A 23,851-nucleotide genomic window follows, 5' to 3' on the forward strand; every position below is an offset into this window, starting at 1 on the left:
TGTGATCTAAATACTCTTATAATTTTCATTTAACAAATGAGGGAATTAAGAAATGGAGAGGTTAAGGCACAGAATCTCAAGTCTGATATTCTGGATTCAAATATTGGTCTCTCACATATGTGTGTGACTCCTTGGATCTTCACACACAAACTTGACAACTGAAGACAGGCAATATAACAATGAAATACCTTTCAGAACAAATGCTATTTAAAGAAATGGAAGTGGTCAATACATTTTCCTGGGCATATGCTTTATTTCTATATGTAAAGGAGGAAAAATGGCTATTATAATCTTGGAGATTCTCTATTCCTCCAACTCTGTACATATCTAAGCTTGGTTAAACTGGAGAAAGTTTATGTTACTTGTCCAAGGTCAAAGTGCCAGTCACTTCACAGAGTCAGAAAGGGTCTAAAGACTACTTAGCACCTTCTAGGAATATAATTGGTTATGTAGCTCTTGCAACATTCTTAACCCACTGTGTATTCTGCTTATAAACATACCTATAAATAGTTATAGAGCAATTTAGAAATAATTTCAAATGGCTCACATCTTGCTTTACTGACCAGAAGTCTAAGGAGGGTGGTGGGGCAGAAGTCTTAAGAACAAAATGAAATTTGAAACTAAGAAGAAAGTGATAAACCAAGATTTAAAAATTATGAGCAATTTATTCTGTTATGATTTGTGACAGGGGGTAAACTATTGAAGGAAATGACTGGTTCTTGTTCAAGCTTTGCACAAGTATTACTTGGAGGCACTATCTTTAGAAATAAGAGTCAACAAAAACATAGATTTCTGACAACTACCTGAGACACCTTCTGAATTTTGACATAAAAGTACACTTTACCTTTATTTATCAAATGAAATAGATTGATTCATAAGTTAAAGCTGAAGATCAACTGTGCTCTTCAGAAGACATGCAACTCTATGAGTATCAACACCTGTACCAAACTGTTGCTCAAGATTATAACCTTGCTTAAAGAAAATCAGCAAGATAATGTATGTGTTTCTTTTTTTCTCTATCCAAATAGAATATGAGTTCACACGTACAAATTCATGATATATTATTAAAATACAGATGACACAAGAAAAAAAATAATATCCTATCATTAGGTATGGAACAGCATGCCTAATGATAGGATATTATTTCCCTCACTTTCCCAAGCATACTATAACACATATGCTTGAGTATGTGAAAGAAATGAACTTCTTGGCCAGAGAGACACCCTGTTAAGGACAGAGAACTTCTTCATAATTTTGGGCAGTATCTGTATTCTGCTGTAGTAAGAAATACAAAATTTCCTTGATAAATTTTCCAACTAATTAGTTGGATGGTGTTTCTGTTCAAAGTTTAGCAATACTAGATTCTGCTAGCTTTGACTGTTTCTATATACTTGTGACTGCTGTATCAAAACATCATATGTTTGGTATTGTATAGAAAACATAACTAGATGACTAGATTTTTACATTTCCAATTGAATTTCTGAAAATTAGACAGAGACTATTTTTAAGTATGTTCCTTTATACTGACCTCATAGCAATTTAATATATTTATACTTGTATTTGTATTTGCAATTTATAGGAACATAAACGTTAGAGGTCTAGAATCAAATCAAAGGATCCCAAGAAATAAATTCCAGATCAATTCATTACTAAATATAAAAATGAAAGAATATATTAGCAAAACAAAACTGGAGAATTCATCTTGGAACTAGTAGTCTTTTTAAATAGGAAAGAAAAATTAAGAAGATAAAAGCATATTTACAATAGAATGCAATGAAGCATGGCACACACACAAAAAAATCCATCAAAGACAACAAAATGAGCCAAAATATACATCTCATAGCAAAGAGCAAATTTTTTACATACAGATTTACTACAAATGATAAAACAAACATTTTATAGAATCAAATATAAACAGTCATATCATAGAAAAAGAAGTGCAGATGGCTCTTATGTAAACAAGTGTTCAAACTAACTCATGATGAGAAAAGTTCAAAATTTTTGTCTTAAGGTATCATCAAACTCCAAATTTTGTAGCACCATGTTGACTAGAAGATAAGGAAACAGACATTTTCAGTGTACATTCATGGAATGAAAAGCAATTAGATGGTATCTTTCAAAATAACAAAGGCATCTATCCTTGACCTAGCAGTTCTGCTAAGCATCCACCCTGTAAATACATTTGCACATATGAAAAATTACTTCCTTGCAAAGACGTGATTTACAGCACTGTTTGCATTTTTAAACTATTAGAAAGAATTGTAATCTGCATCAATAGCAAATTAGGTACTTAAATTATTCCATTGTATATGTATCAATATGGAAAACCTTACAGATCCATTATAAATAAAAATATAACAAACAAGAGAAAGAGAGATGGGGGAGGGGAGAGAGAGAGAAACAATTTTTATAAAGTGACAAATGCACAGAATATGTTCAAAAACAGACCAGAAATGTGGCCAGGTAGTAGAAGGGGTTCAAGAAATAAAAGTGGTTTTGACTGTGTCAACACCTTCTAGCCAAAAAATATCAGAAACAAAACTGTGATTGACCAAATTGGGTTTATCTACTCTGTAACAAGATTATCTACTCTGTATCATACATCATGGCAAAAGCAGGAACATCTCAGCAAGAGGATGAAAGAAAAGACTCAGAGGCTTTGGGTGTGTTTGGTTATTGAGGGAGAGCTCCAGAGAACTGTGCCTTTGCTCCAGACTGGTGTTCTGAAAAGGTAGGTGTGATTCTAAGGTTGGGTATTTTGATAATCTTATCTAGAAGGCAAGAAAAACAGCAAGGGGGAAAGCCAGGTTTGGTAAAGCACCAGTGGCCACTCACATAGCAGCCCACGATAGAGAAAGACTTGGTCATTTTGTAGTTCTGACCACGTGATTCCTGAGTGGTTTTGCTTTTTTTCTTGATCCACATTTCACAGTGGCCTTGTCTGATTTTTTGAGATTGCCAAGCCAGCACCTGGCTGTCACATACACTTATCTTACCTATTCAATATGTGTTTCAAAAGAAACTCCTCATAACTGGAGGGGACTTTAAATGTCTCAACCCTGGGGGTGGAGTTGTGGCTCAGTGGTAAAGCATTTGCCTGGCACGTAGGAGGTACTGGGTTTGATCTTCAACACCACATAAAAATAAACAAGAAAGAAAGAAAGAAAGAAAGAAAGAAAGAAAGAGAGAGAGAGAGAGAGAGAGAGAGAGAGAGAGAGAGAGAGAGAAAGAAAGAAAGAAAGAAAGAAAGAAAGAAAGAAAGAAAGAAAGAAAGAAAGAAAGAAAGAAAGAAAGAAAGAAAGAAAGAAAGAAAGAAAGATGTACTATCCATCTACAGCCACAAAAAAATAAATTAAAAAATAAAAAGTCACTGAACTCTGAGACTCTTCCAGCCACCAAGGGCTTCTCCCTCCATGCCCCAGGGGCTTTCTTGAAAACCTCTCCCCAGTTTAACCACAGCACTAACTCATCAGGCAGCCCCTTCCTCAGTCAAAGGGCTCTTAGCAATCTTTGTTCAGATGAGGAGAACAATACATTTGGTTAAAATATCTTCATTGTTGTCTTCCTAGCGTTTTTAACCTCTTCAAATGTCTCTTCTTTGGTAGCTTGTGGAGCAGAATAATTAGCTTTTCAATTTTATGTAAAATATTCCTATTAATACCCTCCAAACTGCAAATGTCTTTTTTGTACCAGGGTTTCGACACAGTTCTGCAATTTTTTTTTGTTATCATTACATTTGTAGAGATTTTTATCTGTTACGGCTGACAAACCCATTTGTGTTTGTACTCAATTACATGCAATTAGTCTTTTCTTCATGAACAAAAGAACAGGTGCCTTTATCAATTCTGTGCAAGATACCATGGTGAAGTTAGTTGGACCTAATGATATCTGGTGAACCAAACAACACATTTCTGACAGATGCTCATAGTAACAAGATTTTTTTTTTCAAACAATCAACTGCTTTTACTCTCCACCCACACAAAGTGGAGAAAGAAAAGGCATTTTAACAACTTAGAGGCTTATAATTTTTCTATTAAAAAACATGAGTAGGATTTAAATATCACTCTGATATTTTTTACCCCTGATCTTCACTCAGGAAAAGTATATATAAAAGTTATTTTCATCTGAAGTTTTTTATTAAATCTGTAGGAGAGGGGTCAGAATACAGTACACTTGAAAAGGTGAAATCTGAATGAAGGTTATAACTCAAGAAATGGCTATAGCATTTAACAGTGTTCATTTCCTGGTTTTGACAATTGTATTGTTACATGACGTGTTGACATTACAGGAAGCTGGGAGGAGAGTATGTAAAGGAACTTGCTATATTACTTTGTCATTTTTCTAAAATCTAAAATGATTTTGAAAGAAACAGCTGCAAAGCATGTGGGTGGGGAAAAGTATTTAGCCAATAACCTAGAAAAATTTTTTTCACATATTCATGGGGAGATGGTCATTCATTAATTCATCCATTTCACTCCTACTGAGTAGAAGTGATCATTCTAAATACACATGAAAGATCAAAACAAAATCTCTCCTCTTGTGGAACTTGCATGTGCTTGGGACAAAAATAAACAAATAAATAACAATAACATATATGTCTAATGCTCTCAGCAGTGGTGCAAAGAAGTAACATGAGTGCCATAGTTTGGATTTGGAATGTCCCCCAAGGGCCAATGTGTTAAAGGCTTGAGGCCTAGTTGGGAGGGTCTTCCAGTCATTTGGGAACATGTGCTGGAAGGGGATTGTGGGACCCTGGCCCTTCCTTGCTCTCTTACACATCCCAACCATGTGGTAAGAAGATCTCCTCTGCAACATGCTCCCACCAAAGTGTACTGTGCCACCACAGGCCCAAAGGAATAGGGTTAACAGTCATAGTCTGACATCTCCAAAATTGTGAACCAAAATAAATCTTTCTTCTTTTTAAGTGGATTTTTACAGGTATTTATTACAGTAATGGAAAGATGACTAACACTGTTGAGGGGAATATCAGAACACATAGTGCCAAGGTGAGATGTGTGTCATTTTTTAAAGAGAGATGAAAGAAAGATCTTGGTGGCCTGTTTTTAATTGTCTTAAAATAGAAATTTAAAATATTGGTCAAAGAAGAATGGATAGCTATATTTAGCTATATGCATATGGTGAAATATTTTACAAAAATAAAGTAGATAAAGTATATTACCTATACAGACCTCACACTATAATATTAAGGCTGAAGTACATAAAAGATATATATGACAATGTTCTCACTTATAAAACGTTTAAAAGTATATATAACAATATTATGAATGACAGTACACATTATACCAATATATATACATGGAGTTCAAATGTATTGAAATTTTTAATTAATTTTAAATTGGTGATGTGTATCCAAATTAAATGTACATTATTCCTTTTATTTTGTACATGTAAACTGTTTTTAAGAACAATTTATCAAAAAGTGTATGCAGGAGTTCATCACAATAAAAAATTGGTTTAAATTTTTGAGTTCAGACACTTGCTAAAAGCAGTGACAAAAGGCATCATCCATCATCTTCAGTATGGTATGTGGAGGGTACATACGTGTCAGTCATTAACTTAATATATAGACACACACACAAATATATACATACATATACATATATACAAAAGTATATGTATATAAATGTATGTATGTATAAGTAGGTATATATAAGATCTGGGAGGATGATGCAAATAGAGAATATTGATATAATTATCATGTCCTGTCACCTCATTTGTTTAAAAGGAAACTGTGAAGTAGGGATATCTCAGAATTAATATGGGTGACACAGCTAAGCTGTGGGTTGATTCCTTTATACTTGAATCCTCCCTACATCCTCCCTAAACATTCAAGTACAGATGCAGTAGATGCCAATCTTACATGGAGAGAAGAATACTCTTATTTTCTATACTGAATTGAAAACTTGAATCATTTAAAGAATTCATTCACATAAATACAAACTAACAATGCAAAACACAATAAGCTAATCAACTACTTTGCTGAAAACTGACAGCAAGAAAACTGCATTGAAATTCTTCATAATAAGATCTTTTCTTTATTGTAATTCATATTTTGTAATGTTCAATATTAAGCAAACAAAGAAAATTCAGAAGGGGTGAATGAGAGTATCCTGACACTTTAAGGACTTTGAATCATTCCTCAAATCTTTATGATTAATTTAGAGGCTATATCATTGTGAAACATCAGTTTTCCTACATTGGCTGAGAAGGTTTTTTTATATTTTCAGTTTGACCTCAAAATCACAACCCTCAGAGTCCAACTCTACTGCACAGATATTAATGAATACTTACTATGTGTCCAACACTAAAGATCTAAAAGTTAATATAAATAAACTTAAGAAAAATACAGCATCCAGAATAAGTTTAGAGTAATATGAATTTACCCAGAGGTATCTGTATGATTATGAAGAAGTTGAAATATATAAGAAATACCCTTGACTCAAGCCTGTATTTGAATTTTTTTCTAAAATGCAAACACAATGTCATACTTTGATTTCTCAACTGTAAAGTTAAACTACTTAAAAACTATTTTTATGGATTTTATTATCAATATATTAATACTTGGCACTTTTATTTCGATTTTTTCTTAGGGGGTATATCAGAGATTGAACCTAGGCGCTTATCCACTGAGCCACATTCCCAGCCCTTCTTTGTATTTTATATAGAGACAGGGTCTCCCTGAGTTGCTTAGGGCCTTGCTAAGTTGCTGAAGCTGGCTTTGAACTTGTGATCCTCCTACCTCATTTGTTTAAAAGGAAACTGTGAAGTAGGGGTATCTCAGAATTAACATGGATGACACAGGGATTAGAGGCACTGGGATTAGAGGCATGCACCACCACACCAGGCTCAAAAATTATTTTTAAAATTCCATATCAGATATACCAATCTTTATCATCTTATTACTATTGTATATACTGTTGAAAAATCATAATGTATAAATACATATTATTTATTTAATTTTACTTTTAACCAAAATGATTTAACGTATAATGCACATATGTGTGCATTCAATGTTTGCCTTAAGAAATAATTTTTACCTTCCAGAAATTATATTCTAAAAATTATAACTTATATTCACAATTTGGTTCCAGGACCTAAACACCATCTTGTGCTAGAATATCTGAATTGTTCCTATGAGTACTTATCATTACCCTGATGAAAATCTCTGCAATTGGAAGAAATTTTCATCTATTGATCAGATGGAACACCTTCAAGCCTTCTATCTCCTCAGTGAGTACATAACTTCTCTCCCACACTTTCTCTTTGGTGTAGGGAATCCATGGCTAGAAGGATAAATGGAAAGACACTAGCTCACTAATAGTTAAATAGTTCAAAAGGGAGCCTGGCCATGTTTTAAATAGAAGATACTCTGGGTTATGCATTTGATTTGTAATCATATTTCGAGAAGCTAATGTTCCTTACTGTAGTCACTGTTTTCGTCCTTGGTCCCGTCAATGGTACCATCTGGGTGCATCTGCAGGAAATATCCCTGCTGGCTGAATAACCTTGTCACAATTCCTTTCAGCTGGGGTTCTGAAAAACAAAAATGAAATAATTATTCAAATTTTAATTTTGTTTATAAAATGCACAAATGCAAATTTGTGAAACACATTATGTAAGTAAATGCATAAATGCCGATGGTATAAACTGGAATTAGTATTTGTAAGGGGGGCATTTCAGTAACATATCTATACTTCTAGAAGCAGAACCAAAATACTTTGCATCAGTATCGAATGTAAATAAATAAATAAATGTTAATTATGATTAGAAAAATACAGAGACACACTAATAAGTGAATTATTTCCCTTCCCTTCTGCATCTGGTGTATGGCTACAAGATACTACCAAGTTTATGGTCCTGTTCCAGAATCATTTTTTTAAGCCAAAATGCTACTGTAATTCCTCAGAAGCTTCCAGCAGCCATGATCAGGCAGTGTAAGACTTCTATTTCTGCTGTCTGTCAAATATCCATCAGAAATTCCTGGGTTTTGATATTCTGATCTAATTTAGCCAGAAAAAATAATATCTTAGATGAGAATTATTGGTACCAGCAAACCCCCATGACCATGAGATGTCATTGGAAAGCATGAGGGGACACAGATTTCACCTTAACTAAACACTTCACCAAGGAAGAGCCCCAGTTCTGCAAAAGTCGTTTTCTAGTACCCAAACTAAATAAATAAAATCCTGCATATTTCTTTAAAAATTTCAAACCAAATATCTTCACTTTTAAAACTCCCTACACATAACTATCATCAAACTGGCTTTTATATACCACATTTGGATATTTGTTCATCAGCTAAATATAAATATTTAAAGCTTTCTCATTGTGATGTTGGCTGCCAGCAACAATCTAGTTTCCACAGAGTCACCATCTTTTGGTTTCTGGTGTTGGGTGAAAATTATTCTAGTGCATTTATAGCCCTAATTATTTCATAAAAATGAGGAGAAAAAGAAAAATGCTGCTTCTGGTGATAAAAAACTGAGGCAAGATGGAGATCATGTGAACGCTGACATAGCGATATAATAACCTTAGAAGGACAATCACTGAATTCATGCCTATCAACTTCATCTTTGCCATTTATTCAAACCATATTTACCACAAATGTCTTTTTTTGTTTCCCCCTTTCAGGCAAAATGCTGGGCAGTGTGTATTAAACAGAACACATTTATTCACATTTAGGTCTAAAAGGGATTGTAGTTAAGGACTGGATATGTTTAGCTCTGTGGATATAATATGTCTATGGGAGGAGTTTTGAACCACCATTTCATTGCCCAAATTGAGCATGCCAATATCGTCACGTCTTCTTCCAAGCAATTCTATGAAGCAAGAGAAGTGACAAGAAAATTGTGAATGAGGAAGAAGGTTAATGAAAAAAAGAACTGAACTGGAAACTAGGCATTCTAAACAATAGCTATCCATTATCTTTTTGAATTAAGTAAATTCAATTTGTAATTTGTGGACTTCATTTTCCTTATGAATGAAATCCAGAAGTTAAATTAAATGATCTTTAGGTCCCTTTATGGGTCTCTATTCACTTTGAGTATGTTTGAATCCTCTGCCCTGAGTGGTTGCAGACCTTGTGTAATGCTTTTTCTTCCACAGACTCACCTAATCCCACACAACAGTCCATGTCAGAGAAACACACAGGGAGCTAACCTCACAGCAAACAACTTGAGGGGAGCCTTTGCATGAAGCTCCCTGGCTGACCAGCAGCTTCTGATGTAGCATACTCAGCTCCAAATTCGGAGTCAGAAGACCCAAATCTGAACTCCAATTGCCTTTGGGGTCATGAGAAAATCACAGAATACCTGGTCTCAGGGTTTGCATCTACATAACGAAAAAAAATTTTTTTGTACCCTAATTTTAATCTTTGAGAACTTCAAATGAATAACAATGTGATAGTATGAGACCATATAAAAATATGAATTCTAATTAAGGTCTGACATTTCAACTATAAAAACCAAAGAAACAATGCAGATAAAATGAAGAGATAACACAGAGAAGACCCCATGTCTCCTGGTTTCTGTTTTAGTAAAATGCTGATTGAGCTTGGAAAGCCACTCCAGTAACAGTGGACTGAGAATAAAGGATTGAAAGTGGCAGAAAGAAGGAAAGGGGCAACCACCTCTTAATTCATGAAGAAAGTCATGCTTTTGTTGGTAATGAAAGGCATGGCAGCTTAGTCATTAAAGCCTGCAAATGAATGTTTGTTTTCTTCAGGCTCCTCTTTCTTTACCTGTAATTAAACACTTCTTTTGTCGTGGTGAAGCTATCCCCCTATTGGGACTCTGGGAATTCAGGTTGGTAACTCCTACTCAGGATAATGAGCACTAGACTTTTATTCCAACCCCCAGTGCTGAGATCAACGCCAGAACAAGCCCAGTAACTTGAGTTGTAACTACGTGATGATCTACAAAAGTGAACCTCTTGAAGTTTCACAGGAGACCTGGCCATCCTTTGAACAAACACCTAGAACCTCAGACAGGTCACTCAAAGTTACACTGCCCACTTGATGGGCCAGTGCCTCACTCCCATCTGTCAGGCTCTACCAGTCTTCCCAGACTAAGCCCAAGATCCCCTCCTTCACAAAAGCTGACAACATAAGTGAAGAACTCTTTTAAAATAGATGGGAAAATAATATGTTTTGCTATTTTTTTCAAAAAGGAATTAAAACCATGAAATGACTTTTTAGCATATCTAGCATCCTACACCCTGGTTACTTTCAACAAACACGCATATTATTTGTCCAATTCTGCCCAGGGACCTGTAAAATCTATGGAATCCCCAAGGAGCACTCAGTCAAAAAAACAAAAACACATGATAGTTAACACTAGTAGCACTAGCAGGGGACCTATGCTAGATGACAGAGGGAAGCAGAGTGTCCTGATAGTCCTTAGGAGCAGGGACTTAAGCTAAGATACCCCATCTGTCACTTGAGGAATTAAGGAATGAGTTGGCTTTTCCTGGGGTCTGGGGGGAGGGAGGCATTCAAGACAGGAAGACAGAGCAGACTCTGGGAACAATGCAGAGTCTAGAACAGGTAGAATATAGGGCAGAAGTATTTAAATGCTGACATGAAAGTATCTGTTCTTAACCAGTATTCACACAGCAACAGTGAAATTCATTAAATACAGTCAATGGAATAAGTTTTTGATTGTGCTAGTTTTTTTTTTCAATTTAAATGACTTTCCTTGATTCTAACATTAAGTTCTTCTATTGCATTTTTTTAAAAAAAAGACATATATTGATGGCTATATTACTAGAGGCTGGTTTGTTACCTTTTCTTCTGTAAAGTGGGATGGCACATACTGCTAGCATTTCACTCAAATCCATTTCCTCTTTTTCCTGGGCACCCAGCTAGACCATATGTCCTAGCCTCCCTTGCAATTAGGTTTGGCAGATGAATAAGTGTCATATGGAATGTAAGTGGAAGTGATGTGTGCCATTTTCAGGCCAAGACTTTTAAAAGCAAACATTCTCCTCCACATTCTCTTTTCCTTAACTCTGGCTGGATTAAGATGACAAAGCCCTCAAGGATGTCAGAGCAAAAGCATGGAAGAATGCTGGGTCCCTGAATAACTGGTATGGAGAAAAGACAATAGCTCTCAGAAACACCTTGGACTGTGACATGAATAAGAAACTTCCACAGGCTCCCCATGATGGCTTCCTTCCAAAGGGTACAGTATGGAATGGGATTGGAGAGGGGGAGTAACTTTACAGTGGGGAAACCTGACAGAAAAACACGACTTCAACCAGGTAATGAAGGTTAACTTTTGTAGTCATAAACCATGCTGAATGCATATATCCTTGATGTGACAGAATGAGAGTGGCATTTTACCTCTGTGATCTTCCTCCAAAACTCCACAACCTCTGTCTAATTTTGATAAAAACACCAGACAAATGCCAATTCAATTCTTGACTCATACTCCTCAAAATTCTCAAGGTTGTTGAAGAAAAGGAAAAAATGAAAAAAAAAAATACCAGACAAGAGGAATCTAAGGAGACATGATAACTAAATATAATGTGTTATCCTGGATGGGATCCTAAAACAGAAAAAGAAATTTAGGTAAAAACAAAGGAAATCTGAATAAAGCATGGGCTCAGTTAATCATAATGTATCAATATTGCTTCTTCACTCTGACACATATGCCATTCTAACATGTTGATAAGGGAAACAATTATCTTCTCTATAAACTAAATATCATTATAAAATAAAAGATATTAAAATAGCAATTATAGCCAGAAGGAGGAGGAGAAGGAAGAGAAAGAAGAAGGAAGGAGGAAGAGGAAGAAGAAAAATAATTTCACCCTCAGCAAGGCTGAGTAAGAATGAAAGTAAAGGATAAATAAGAGCTCTTATTCAACACTGTATCCCTTCAGGGTGATATGGTAATTTCAACAGAAAGTTTGAATTCACAGCTACTCAGAGAAGCTGATACCTGTGGGAGCTCTCTAGGCCTCCCCACTGGCTTGACTTGTTACACATGGAGCAGTTACCTAGGCTCACAGTGGAAACCCAGAATAGAGCCAAGGCACCAGCTCACATCTCAGGAGGAGTACTAGGTTACAGAACATAGAACAGGGTTTAGAAATGGAAAGAACCTTGGAGTCCAACACCTTCTCTTATCAATGTCAAAGATAAAAACAAACCTATCAACCAGCTGAGGCTCAGAGCAAGTGTCTTGTCCAATGTCACCCAGCTGACACAAGAACTCATTCTCTAATACTGACTGATTAGACATTATCCCTTCTTTCCCAAGAACAGGCAAAACATAATCCTTATCTTGCACAAGATGGAGGGATGGGGACAACAAGGTAAAAAAGAAGGAGGAGGAGGAGGAACACTTGGCCCTGCATCTGTCACTGGAATCTGAGGGTTATAAAGAAAAGAGATAATAGGAAATTTGACACTAAAATTGAATTATATTTAGCTAGGGCCAGCATAATTCAACATTTATACCCAAACTGAGCAAAAGTGTCTCCATGTAAACTCCAAATTAAAATGGAAAATAGTATAACAATGATGTAAACTTTGTTATGGAGTCTGTAGCTCAAGAATTAACTATTCTTATTTTCATAACAATGATCACATTTTGAAACCATCTTCTTTGTACCAAGCACTCTCCTAATGATTTTACTGAACTTTTATTTACTATTCATAATAACTGAATGTGTGAGGGACTCTTTTCTCATTTTACAGATGAGATTACTAATATTCAGAAAAGCTATATCACTTACCCAAGGAAGGTTCCAGAGCTATAAATGCAGAACCAGGACTAACTGAAGAGTCTACAGTCTTCACCAATCTCTAGCATTGTTCAGTCACTTTAAAAAGGACACTGGCAAAACTGGAACATGCCCAGAAGAAAGAGAGCCAAACAAAGAGGGTACAAAGGGCTGTCATATGAAGAATGGCTGAATAAACAGTTGATTTGCAGCCTGGAGAAGGGAGGACTCAGGGGGATGCAAGAGCTGTCTCCACATTCTGGAGAGCCGACACAAGCAGGAAGCCAATTTGCTGAGTGACTCTACAGGGATACAACCAGGGCCAGTGGGTGAAAGTTACAAGGAAGCAGATAAAAAAGAACTTTCTGTAAATTGTCTTCAAAGAGAGAACAGATTGCCTAAAGAAAAGAGTATTTTCTACCATTGGCCATAGATAGCTATGGGGGAGAAGTAAAAAAATCTATGGGTCAGAGCGACTGTGAAGGACACGCACATCTCCAAAGGCTGAGACACTTTGAGTGACAATGCAAGGTCCTCTCTAAGATCCTGGATCCTGATGTCCCCAAAAGTTCTGGGATCAACCAGATGGCAGTTTGCTTTTCCTTTAGTTTGTGCTTTGGACAGAAAATTAAAAAGATGTTTTACCAGGCAGCCTGAAAATGCAAAGTTCTTTGTAAATGTTAAACATGAATTGTAGAGTAGTAGTTTGATGGTTTTTTTTTTTTTTTTTTTGGTTGGTTTTTCTCCTTAATAAGTCTCTGTGGATTTTCAAATGGGCCCTTCTGTGTTAAGGTTTTATATGTCCGCTTAAAGGAACTGAGATTGAAGAGGCTATTAAATATGATTCTTATCAAGGGCTTCTGGGCCTTTTAGTACTACAGATTTCAAAATTTGACTATTGGTTCTAGAAATTATTCATAAGAAAATATATTTCTGAATAATCACAGCTAAAATATATAGATGAGAACACATTTATCAACCACAAGTTGAAGTCCTAGATGAATCAAAATGGGATGAAGTAAGACCTTTTAAAAAGAATAGAAATTATCTGGACTTTCGCACCCATTGCAAAAAATACAACCATACTGAGCTATGATAAAAATATATGCTGTTTAGTAGAAGAAAAACAGGCCTGAGGCCCCTCATTCACACAGGAGACAGCAGTAAACAGACCTAAAGGGGTACCCTGTAGAATAGAGTATGTAAAGCTGGAGAGGTGTCATTGTGGCCTTGCGGGATCTGCTGTATGGTTTAAAAAGAGCCATATTCTGTCAACAGTCTTCAGTTCCCCCATCAGTCAAATAAAACTGGTGTATTCCAGCAGCATTTACCTATCCAAGGGCAATGGACCTCCCTACAACACACTAATAATTACAAGACAGCTCAGAATCTGTAAATGCATATCTATTTTCTCAATCAACCCATACTAAAGGCATACTTTATTCAAAAATTCTGACATGTATCAGGTATTAAACTTTATTTTGGTTATTCTTCTAGATACAGGAGACAATCAATTGTGTGCTAGTCAGCTCCCCACTCAAACAGAAGAAACCTGATGTCCATGGGGCTGACTTCCCATGTAAATATTCTCATCATGGCCAATTTAAAGCTGCCACTTGACATCACTGAGCATGGATTTGGAGTTGAGAACACAAGACCACAATCAGCTCCAGCTCACCACTGAATTTAACAGAGAAAGAAACACAAAACTTATAGTCTCTTAGGAAAGACAGAAAGACAAGAGATAAAGAATTAAATATATAATAGCATTTTAGTATAAGTACTGAACATTAAAACAATATAAAAAGGCTAAGAGATGAATGTGCTATTGTGAAGATTGTTGAGAAAATGAATCACAGAGACCTGAATAAAGAACAGGAAGTTATTGGAGATATGTCAAAGAAAAGCATTCCAGGCACAGGAACAGCAGATGCAAAGTACTCCTAATACTTGAAAGTGTTAACAACAATCAGATCAGAGGCTCACCAAAGATTCTTCCTTCCTTGCTACAAAAATTCCATCTCTATTGGCATTTTACATCTTAGCTGTTTACCTGCCTTGCTTCTTCTGTCTTCCCTAGCTCAAACAGGATTCTCTGGAAAAGATTCCTTTTCTAGATGCCTTTTCCAAGGTCAGGGGTCCACGAATTACAGCTGTGGCTGTCAATTTTGTTAATAAAGTTTTATTAGAACACAGCCATGCCCCTTCACTCATGTACTACCTACAGCTGCTTTCATGCCACAACAGAGATGAGTACTTCCAACAGAGCCTGAAAAGCCTAAAATATTTACTAACAAGCCCTCACGGAGAGTTTGCTACCCTGTACTTTAGAATCCTGGCTTCTGATATTGCTTCTGCTTCAAACACACCACCTCTGCCTTCCTCCACTGCCCAGGACTCACTTTCAAGTCTTCCCTACAATAAAATTAATCAATCCTTCTTCAGACTCCCTTTCCACAGGTTAGGTAAAGACGCAGCATACTTCATTACAACTGCTTGCTTTTACATCTGTCTCTACAGATGAACTATGAATGCCTCAAGGGTGGAAACTTTGAATCTTCCTCACTATCTCAGCACCTAACACAGTGCCAGTCACAGGGTAGATGGAGAGCATTTGCTTGTTAAAGGAAAGGAAGAAATATGTTATATCTAGCACTTTCTACTGTTACCTGTGACTTTCACAGAAGCTTCTCATTTATAAGAAAAAGCTGTTTGCAGCCTTTAATACAATGCCTCCAGCCTTAGTGCATTTCTTCCATTTCCCACCCCCCCACGCCGAACACAGTCTGACAAGCACAGCAGCGTCCTGCATAAACTGCACAGTCTCCAAAACACCGAGTTGCCTCACCCTTCAACAGGAATCAAGTGACCTTGAGACAGGCAATCCTTAACCTTCATGCTGCCTCAAAGCTAAATGGAAAGAAAAGGCATCTTTTCCATCGAATCCTGTTTGACTGAGCCAGGGAAGACAGAAGAAGCAAGACAGGAAAACAGCTAAGATGGAAATTGCCAATAGAGATGAGATTTCTGTAGCAGGCCAATTTTATTCTTTATAACATGAGCCCCTTTCCTCCCAGATTCTTCTCTGTAATATACTCATGAAAATTTAAAATAACTCAAACATCACTTACTGACTTCCGACATGCACTAGGTGCTGGGTACAAAGATGAGTAAGATGCAATTCCTGCCTTGAAGGCACCCACGGCCCCATGAGGGAGACACACACAGAACTAATCATTACAGCAATGAACATGAAAAGTGCTGTCACAGAGGAACAAACAGAATTCCACAGAATCACAAAGTGGAGATGCTAATTTTACCTGGGATCGTGGGCTCTTAGACAAGAAACAGTTAAGAAAGGCTCTGAAGATGAAGCACCATTTTAGACAGCCTAAAATAAGCAGGCAGGTTTTGCTTTGAGCAGCATCAGCTGGAGCAATGGCACAGAGGAATGCATGTGTTTAGCATGTTCAGGGACTGTACAGGAAAATGGCTGAACAGAAGAATGTGGGGAAATAAGGGGTTCACCCAGGGGTTGGAGGTTAACAAAGTACAGAACACTTTCCTTTGCATAAGCTAATAACGTATGCAAAGGAAATAAGTTGTATCCTTTAAATCAATATCTGCAAACTTTTTTGGTTATACATTCCTCTCTGTAAAAATTTTCTAACATACAACCTACACACAGACACACACGTACACACAAACACACGTATATTCCTTATGTCATGTGTATATAATGCTCTGTAAATTATGTGTATATTATGAATCAAAGAAGGAACTTTTAAATGAGATCAATACTAAACACAAGAAAAACTATAATCACTTCTTTCTACATGCCAAAGATGACCTTGCCCTCCAATATTCACATACCATTCCATTATGCCTCAGAGATACTCTGGAAGATTTTTAAGTCAGGGATGAAATGATGATGGCAGTATTTCAGAAAGCCAAGTTGAGGAACAATAGCAGAGGCTGGATTTTAACGGGTAATACTGTGGTCATGGGTGCCACACAGAGAGAACTATTCCATATGATAAGGCCCTTGGGTAGGCAGTGGCAATGAGGATGCAGGCCAAGCTGTCAGTCAGAGAACTAACTTTGCATGGCCAGGGATGCTGATACTTCAGGCACTTAAAGGATAATAGGATGTATGGTTTTCTTTCAGTTATAGAAAGATACACACAGTCTCCCTCCCCAAGTTCAAGCCTGTCATTACGTTCCTAATGGAACTAGTTAAGTGTAGTATGCCCTGAAAGGTGCGCGTGAAGGAAGCTTCTGGCAGGCGTTTCCAGGAAGCCAAATGATTGCTTGCCTTACTGCAGATCTGACTCTGGTCAACCTCATGGATCACCACTCTTTGACCTTTCTCAGATGATCACCTAGAGATATAAACCTGAAATGAAGACTGATCTTAAGATCAGGCAACTCAAGACTGATCTTAAGTTTCTGGATAAGGCAGACCACAAGATAATTCAAACGTGAAGATAATCCTAGAATCTTAAGATTTTTGATCAGGAAAAGCCATTCAGGAGGATATAATTCAAATCTCAGTTAAAAGACGAAGAAGCAAAGCACAAGGCAAAGGGGAGATACTATTATGGAAGCATGTATGTTCATCCTCAGAGTCAGAGCACATTAATATATACCATGGCCTTTCTGTTAGTGCCCTGTAAAATGAAAATCATGTCTCATACCTCCCCAAGGATGTATCCTGGCCTTGTCCCAAACTGGCCTCATGACATCCAGAAGTTATTTCATTTCTTCATGCATATGCATATTTACTTCTTATGAGAATGTCTGAATGACTAGGACATGTTTCTGAAAGCTGTTCTAAGTAATGAAGAGTGCACATTACAGGGTGCTATGTGGCTAGAAAGTAGCCACATTTATTTTCTTATGAATTAATGTCATAAGAAAGACCCATGATTAGGAGCAATGGCAAGGGGCAAATTCTCCAACGTTTCATTCAAAAATAGCAAATGCCAAGCACCTACCACACAGCCAATACTGAGTGGATTATCTCTCCACATTCTCAAGGAAATAATTTAAGACAGGTATATCACTAGGATTTTTAAAAATATATTAGGAAACTGAGGCCTACATATATTAAGGAATTGGGACTAAATCATAGAGTTAATAAGTACCAGAGCCAGGGTTGACTCTTATTCTTTTCTCTGTTCACCTTCTCACTGCTAATTATCAATTGTCTTCTGAAGAAATCTAACATACTGATACATGTCTCTTCATTACCTGCAATCAGTCCACAAAAAAAGTAGAAATCTGTGAAGCAAAGTATCAGGAATAATTGGCAAACAGTAAGCTGGAATTTGAAACATGACTTTTGGATTTCTGGTACCAAAAAAAAAAAAAAAAAAAAGAGCCAGGGAATGAGTGAGTGTAGACAGCTTTTTGTACACAAAGTGTCTTCTATAACAAAAGCATCATCACCCAGCATAGAAAACTCTTCTCAGTTACTCTTAAGCCTCTTTTTCACAGATACATCTTTGGCACCAGAAATAAGTGAACAGGACACATTGTTTGGGAGAACCTAGGCATGACAGCTCCCCTGACATCAGAAGTGCTGCACAGATGTTGGACCTGTCCTGACACTGTCCTGTGTCTCAGAAGAGATCCGTTCTAGGTGGCAAACCTGGGGAATTCCCCCATTCACCACAAATCCAAATCACCTGCAAGTAAAATGCTATTACTATAAAATGTCTTTTTTATGCCATCCATCAATAAAAGAAAAATTTTCAGAGTCAACCAGAGTGAGTCCAAATAATAATACTTTTGGCAAAAACCTGTTTGGAACTCCAAGACTATACCATCCATCAGCCAGGGACCTGGAAAGTTCAGGACAAGCAGTGGAGTAACAGTGAGACACATGGGTCATGGGCACACAGACATCTGGGGTCCAATCAACTACTGTCTCCCTTCCATCCCCACTACCACCAAACTTGTCCAGGCCATCAAGAGCTCTAGGCTCAGTTCTGCCAACAGCCTCCTCACTAACCCTCTTAACACGCTTCCCTTCCAAACCACACCACAACGAAGGTAATATTTTATAATACAAATTGGCTCATGCCACTCTCCTACTAAAGCCCTTTAATAGCTTCCCATTTCATTTACAATGAAACATCAAATCCTGAGCATGGCCTGGAGAGCTTAGCACCATCTGGCTGCTGCCTACCAGCCCATCATCATCTCAATTTACTCTCTCCCTGGCTCACTAAGCTCTGGGCACATGGCTTTCTTCTTGTCCAGACCTTTGCATGTGTGTTTCCCTCTTCCTGGGTTGATTTATTCCTGAAACAAATTCAAGTCACAACTTAAATATCACTTCATAGGGACCTTGCCCATGCCCCAGGCTAATTTGCTTCCATATTCATATTCACATTGTCTATCAGCACACACTGTTTTCCCCCTCCATAGCACGTATTCGCATTTATAATTAGATATGTATTTCTATTTATTGTTAAAAATCTATTTGCCCCTTCAGACTGTTGCATCCATGAGGGTGAGGACGGGTTGTTTATATCCTTCAGAATATACTTCATACAGTTGGTTGCAGGGGTGCACAACTATAATCCCAGCTACTTGGGAAGCTGAGGCGGGAGGATCACAAGTTTGAGGCCAGCTTCAGCAACTTAGCAAGACCCTTCCTCTAAACAAAATGTTTTAAAAGGGCTTGGGATGTAGCTCAGTGGTAAAATTCTTACTTAGCATTCACATGTACAAGGCCCTGAGTTCGGTCCCCAATACCACCAAATAAATAAATAAATAAACAGATAAATAAAGAAACCCAGTATTTAACAGAGTGATTCTCAACACAATGTAGGAAGGAAACATTATTCATCTAAAGAACTAGTTTCTTCTCTCCAGAATTCACATTTCATTTATAAAATAATGGTATTAGAATTGTGCAATGGCTGCAAGTCTAGAATCCCAGAAACCCAGAGGACTCAAAAGTACACATAGGCACACACCATTTTCAGTTAGTTCAAACTGAAAATGGAGAAAGTATTTAATAGATTGTGTCTTTCATTGCTGCAAATCAATAAATATTTCTTAAAATTTCAACAGAATTATTTCTACACATAATTACATTAATACAATTAATTTATTTCTTGAGATTACACAACGCAAACGAGAATTGAAAACATTATCAAATGTACATAATACATTGGGATGTGAGTACAGATTGTTTGCTAAAACTTAAATGCACTTTAGAAGGTTCTCAGGAAAAAGGTGAAACATAAGTGTGAGGCACTGCCTATCATGAACCTGTGTGATCATGAAGACTGTGACATGAACTCTAGCTCCAAAAATGAAGAAATGAGTCAGTTTCAGCCAAAAGGCCAAGATAATACTTTACAGGGTAGCTTCTCTGATTGCAGGCACCATGTACCAAAAGCCCATTTCTCCCAGCCCAATTCCAAGAAGGGTTCTTCAGTGTCCAATACAGTAGTGGTTAATCTACCCACAGCTAATGAGTCTCCCAAACCTTGAGGAGGACTTCCAGTCTTTAATACACATAACCTATTTTAAAAATTAAGAATTTTCCGGGCTGGGGTTGTAGCTCGGCGGTAGAGCGTTCACCTCACACACGTGAGACCCTGGGTTCGATCCTCAGCACCACATAAAAATAAATAAGTGAAATAAAGGTATTGTGTCCAACTATAGCCAAAATTTTTTTTTTAATTAAAAAAAAGAATTTTCCATTAATATGTGACCCTGGGCTGGGGATGTGGCTCAAGTGGTATGGAGCTCGACTGGCATGTGCAGGGCGCTGGGTTCAATCCTCAGCACCACATAAAAATAAAATAAAGATGTTGTGTCCACTGAAAACTGAAAAACAAATATTAAAAAATTCTCTCTCTCTCTCTCTCCTCTCTCTTTAAAAAAAAATATGTAACCCTATTAAGAAAAGGCATGCTTTCATTAAAAAATAATTTTAAAAGGAATACGATTGAGTGAACACATAAACATTAAAATTTGCTTGAATTTTATCTGAGTGTTACAGAATAAAAATAGAAAAAAGTTTTTTATTTGATGTTTCAAAATCTCATACTTTGTTCTATAAAAAAAAATGCTGTCTTAAATTTAGAGTTTCTTCTTTTTTCCCCTCTAGACAACAAAAAGCTCTTTGTATATATGTATCTACACATGGCCCATTCTGAATGTGGATCATCTTTATTGTCATCAATGGGAAGCCAAATTAGGTAGAATGTGCATAGATGCTTTTCTCTTAATTATGATAGTGAGGCCCTAAAATCTTGATGTGCTACATAAAAATTAAAACAGTGTTTTCATTTATGTTTTGGTGAAGATTTTCTTGATTATAATTTGCAGATTTATTATTAGTTTATCTATTCATCAACTGTTTCATTTCTTTAAATTCTCTTTTTAGCATGAAATATTTGCAATAGGCATAGAGATAACAATAACTGCCCATAGCGCTTCCCTTGAACATGGGACTTCACTGATTTCTATGCTAGCATTTACTCATTGAATCTTTGCAATAACTCTATGAGGTTAATATTCTTAACTCTATCTCATTTTACAGATGATAAGACTTAGGGACAAAGAAATAAAGCAACTCCTGAAGGTCCCTCAATTCATAAATAGAAGGGCTATGGAGATGTGAGCTCAGATGGTCTAGCCCCACAATCCACAGGGCACACATCAGTCTCATTGCCTCTCAAATATCCTTAAGCTCAACCTCTAAGCAAATATTAGAAATTGCCATAATTTCTTTAAACCATTTTACAGAATTAAAACATAGTCATCTACTTAGCTTTCCTAACCAGACCAAACTAAATTTATTTCTGAATTTGGAATGCTGCCTTCCTGCTCAATCTTTTGTTCCTTTATATCCTCTCTATATATCCACCAAAAATACATAGTACATTTTTGTACATTATACATTTTTTACATAAAAAGCATCATGCCACACATATCATGATGATTTATTTTATTCAACATTATATTAATATTATATATTCAGATTTTGACTTTTCTTCTGATCTGAAAGTCCCTAAATACATGACTATAACCATTGTTTTTGTCAGCTTTTTTGCTGCTGTGACTGAGAGACCCCAAAAGAAAAATTTTCAAGGAGAAAAGGTTTATTCAGGGGCACATGGTTGTAGAGGTCTCTGTCTATAGACAGCTGGGTCCATTCCTTGGAACTCAAGATGAGGCTGAAAATTATGGCTGAAGAGTATAGTGGAGGGAAGTGGCTCACATGATGATCAGAAGGAGAGAGAGAGAGAGAGAGAGAGAGAGAGAGAGAGAGAGAGAGAGAGAGAGAGAGAGAGAGAGAGAATCCACTTGTCAAATACAAATATATACCTCAAAGCTACTCCCCCAATGAGCAACCTCTTCCAGACATATCCTACCTACCTTCAATTACCACAATTAGTCCCATCAGGTGATTAATTAACTGATTAGGTCAAGGTTTTCATAACCCAATCATTTCTCCTCTAAACCTTCTTACATTTCCTCACACATGAGCTTTTGAGGGACACCTCATATCCAAACCACAACATTCCACCCCTAGCCCCCCCAAAGCTCACAATCATCTAACAATGCATAATACATTTAGTTCATTCCCAAGAGTCCCCATAGTCTCAACATTTCCAAGATTGCTCAAAATTCAAGTCCAAAGTCTCCTCTGAGACTCAGGGCAAACTTGCATTGTGAGTTCTTATAAAACTCAAAAGCAATTTACAAGTATCCACTATATTGCAGTACCAAAAAACATTTCCATTCAGAAAAATAGGGACATAAAAAGAATGGATAAGAACAAAGCGAGACGGAAATCCAGCTGGGCAAACAAGTCCTGTGGCTTCACATTTGGCATCTGGGATATATGGTATGGTGATGTTCTGTCCAAAGGGCTTGTGTAGCTCTGCCCTAGTGGCCTTGTTGGTTGCAGCCCAAGTAGCATTTCTGTTAGCTTGTCTGAGCTGGATTCCTGCAGCCTTCCTCAGGGGATGGTCCATAGTACTGACATTTCTTAATTTGGAGGATCTCCACTGCAGCTTTGGCTTCTTCCTCACATCTTCATGCATCACCCTTTCAGGGGGTTCCCACAAAGACTTCAACCCTGCTGCACTTTGCCTAGCTTCCCAGGCCTTCCTTTGAAATCTTGGTGGAAGTCTCCATGACCCCCCCTAACTCTAGAATCCTGCATTTCGGCAGAACCAATACCATGTGATTGACACCAAGGTCTAACACCATCTCGAGCAATAATAAAGCCTCCGGGGTCCCTGGCAGCAGCAGCCTCTGAGTGCCTTGTGGCTGAACGCATTGAAAAATCTTACTAGCTCCCCTTGTGCAATAGGCTCCCCCAACCCCCATCTCTTCTCAAGAGACTTTCCACTTTTACTCCCTTGACCCTGAGGTGGGTAGGGTCTTCCCGTCTCCTGAGATGCCCTCAAGCCATTTTTCTTATTGTCTCTAGGCAAAGTCTTTTGCATTTCTTTAGTGACAGTAATGTTTTTAACAACTCCAACTTCCTTAGCTCCAGTTTTACTCTCACCTTTCAAGTCTAAGTTTTTCAAATCTTTCTGCTCATGAATATAAAGATAAACTTGGCTAAAAGCCATGAGCAATCCATGCCACTTCCTGAATACTGTGCTATCTAGAAATTTCTTCTGCCAAATTAAAAGTCCAATTACCAATATTATCCTCTAAGCCCTCTTGAACCCTCTCTTCACTGTCCATGGTCCTATTGTCATTCTGGTCTTTTGAGCACCCAGGAGAACCAGCCACTAAACTCTGCTTATAACAAGGTAAAGCATTTCCATCTTATACTGCTAAACATCTCAGAACTCCTCCAACCAATTCCAAAATGCTCCAAAAACTTATGAACCATATGCTCAGGTTAGTCACAGCAACAACAGCACTTCTTGGTATCAATTTCTGTTTTAGTCAGCTTTTTTGCTGCTGTGACTAAAAGACCAAAAAAGAAAAATTGTAGAGGAAAAAAGGTTTATTCAGGGGCTCATAGTTGCAGAAGCATTCCTTGGGGCTCAAGGTGAGGCTGAAAATTATGGCTGAAGAGTGTAGTAGAAGAAAGTGATTCACATGA

At 37.2% G+C, this 23,851-nt stretch overlaps 1 protein-coding gene across 3 annotated transcripts in view; it reads right to left on the bottom strand.

The window, feature by feature from the left end:
• Fgf12 (fibroblast growth factor 12) overlaps positions 1–23,851 on the bottom strand; it is a 505,844-nt gene that overhangs the window by 176,626 nt on the left and 305,367 nt on the right. For all 3 annotated transcript variants that reach the window (XM_005338424.4, XM_005338423.4, XM_005338422.5), the window contains one exon: positions 7,444–7,554. In XM_005338424.4, coding sequence (XP_005338481.1) covers positions 7,444–7,554 — 111 coding nt within the window. The remainder of the gene's footprint in view (positions 1–7,443; positions 7,555–23,851) is intronic.

Source organism: Ictidomys tridecemlineatus, chromosome 3 (assembly GCF_052094955.1).
Source record: "Ictidomys tridecemlineatus isolate mIctTri1 chromosome 3, mIctTri1.hap1, whole genome shotgun sequence".
Taxonomy (NCBI): Eukaryota; Metazoa; Chordata; class Mammalia; order Rodentia; family Sciuridae; genus Ictidomys; species Ictidomys tridecemlineatus.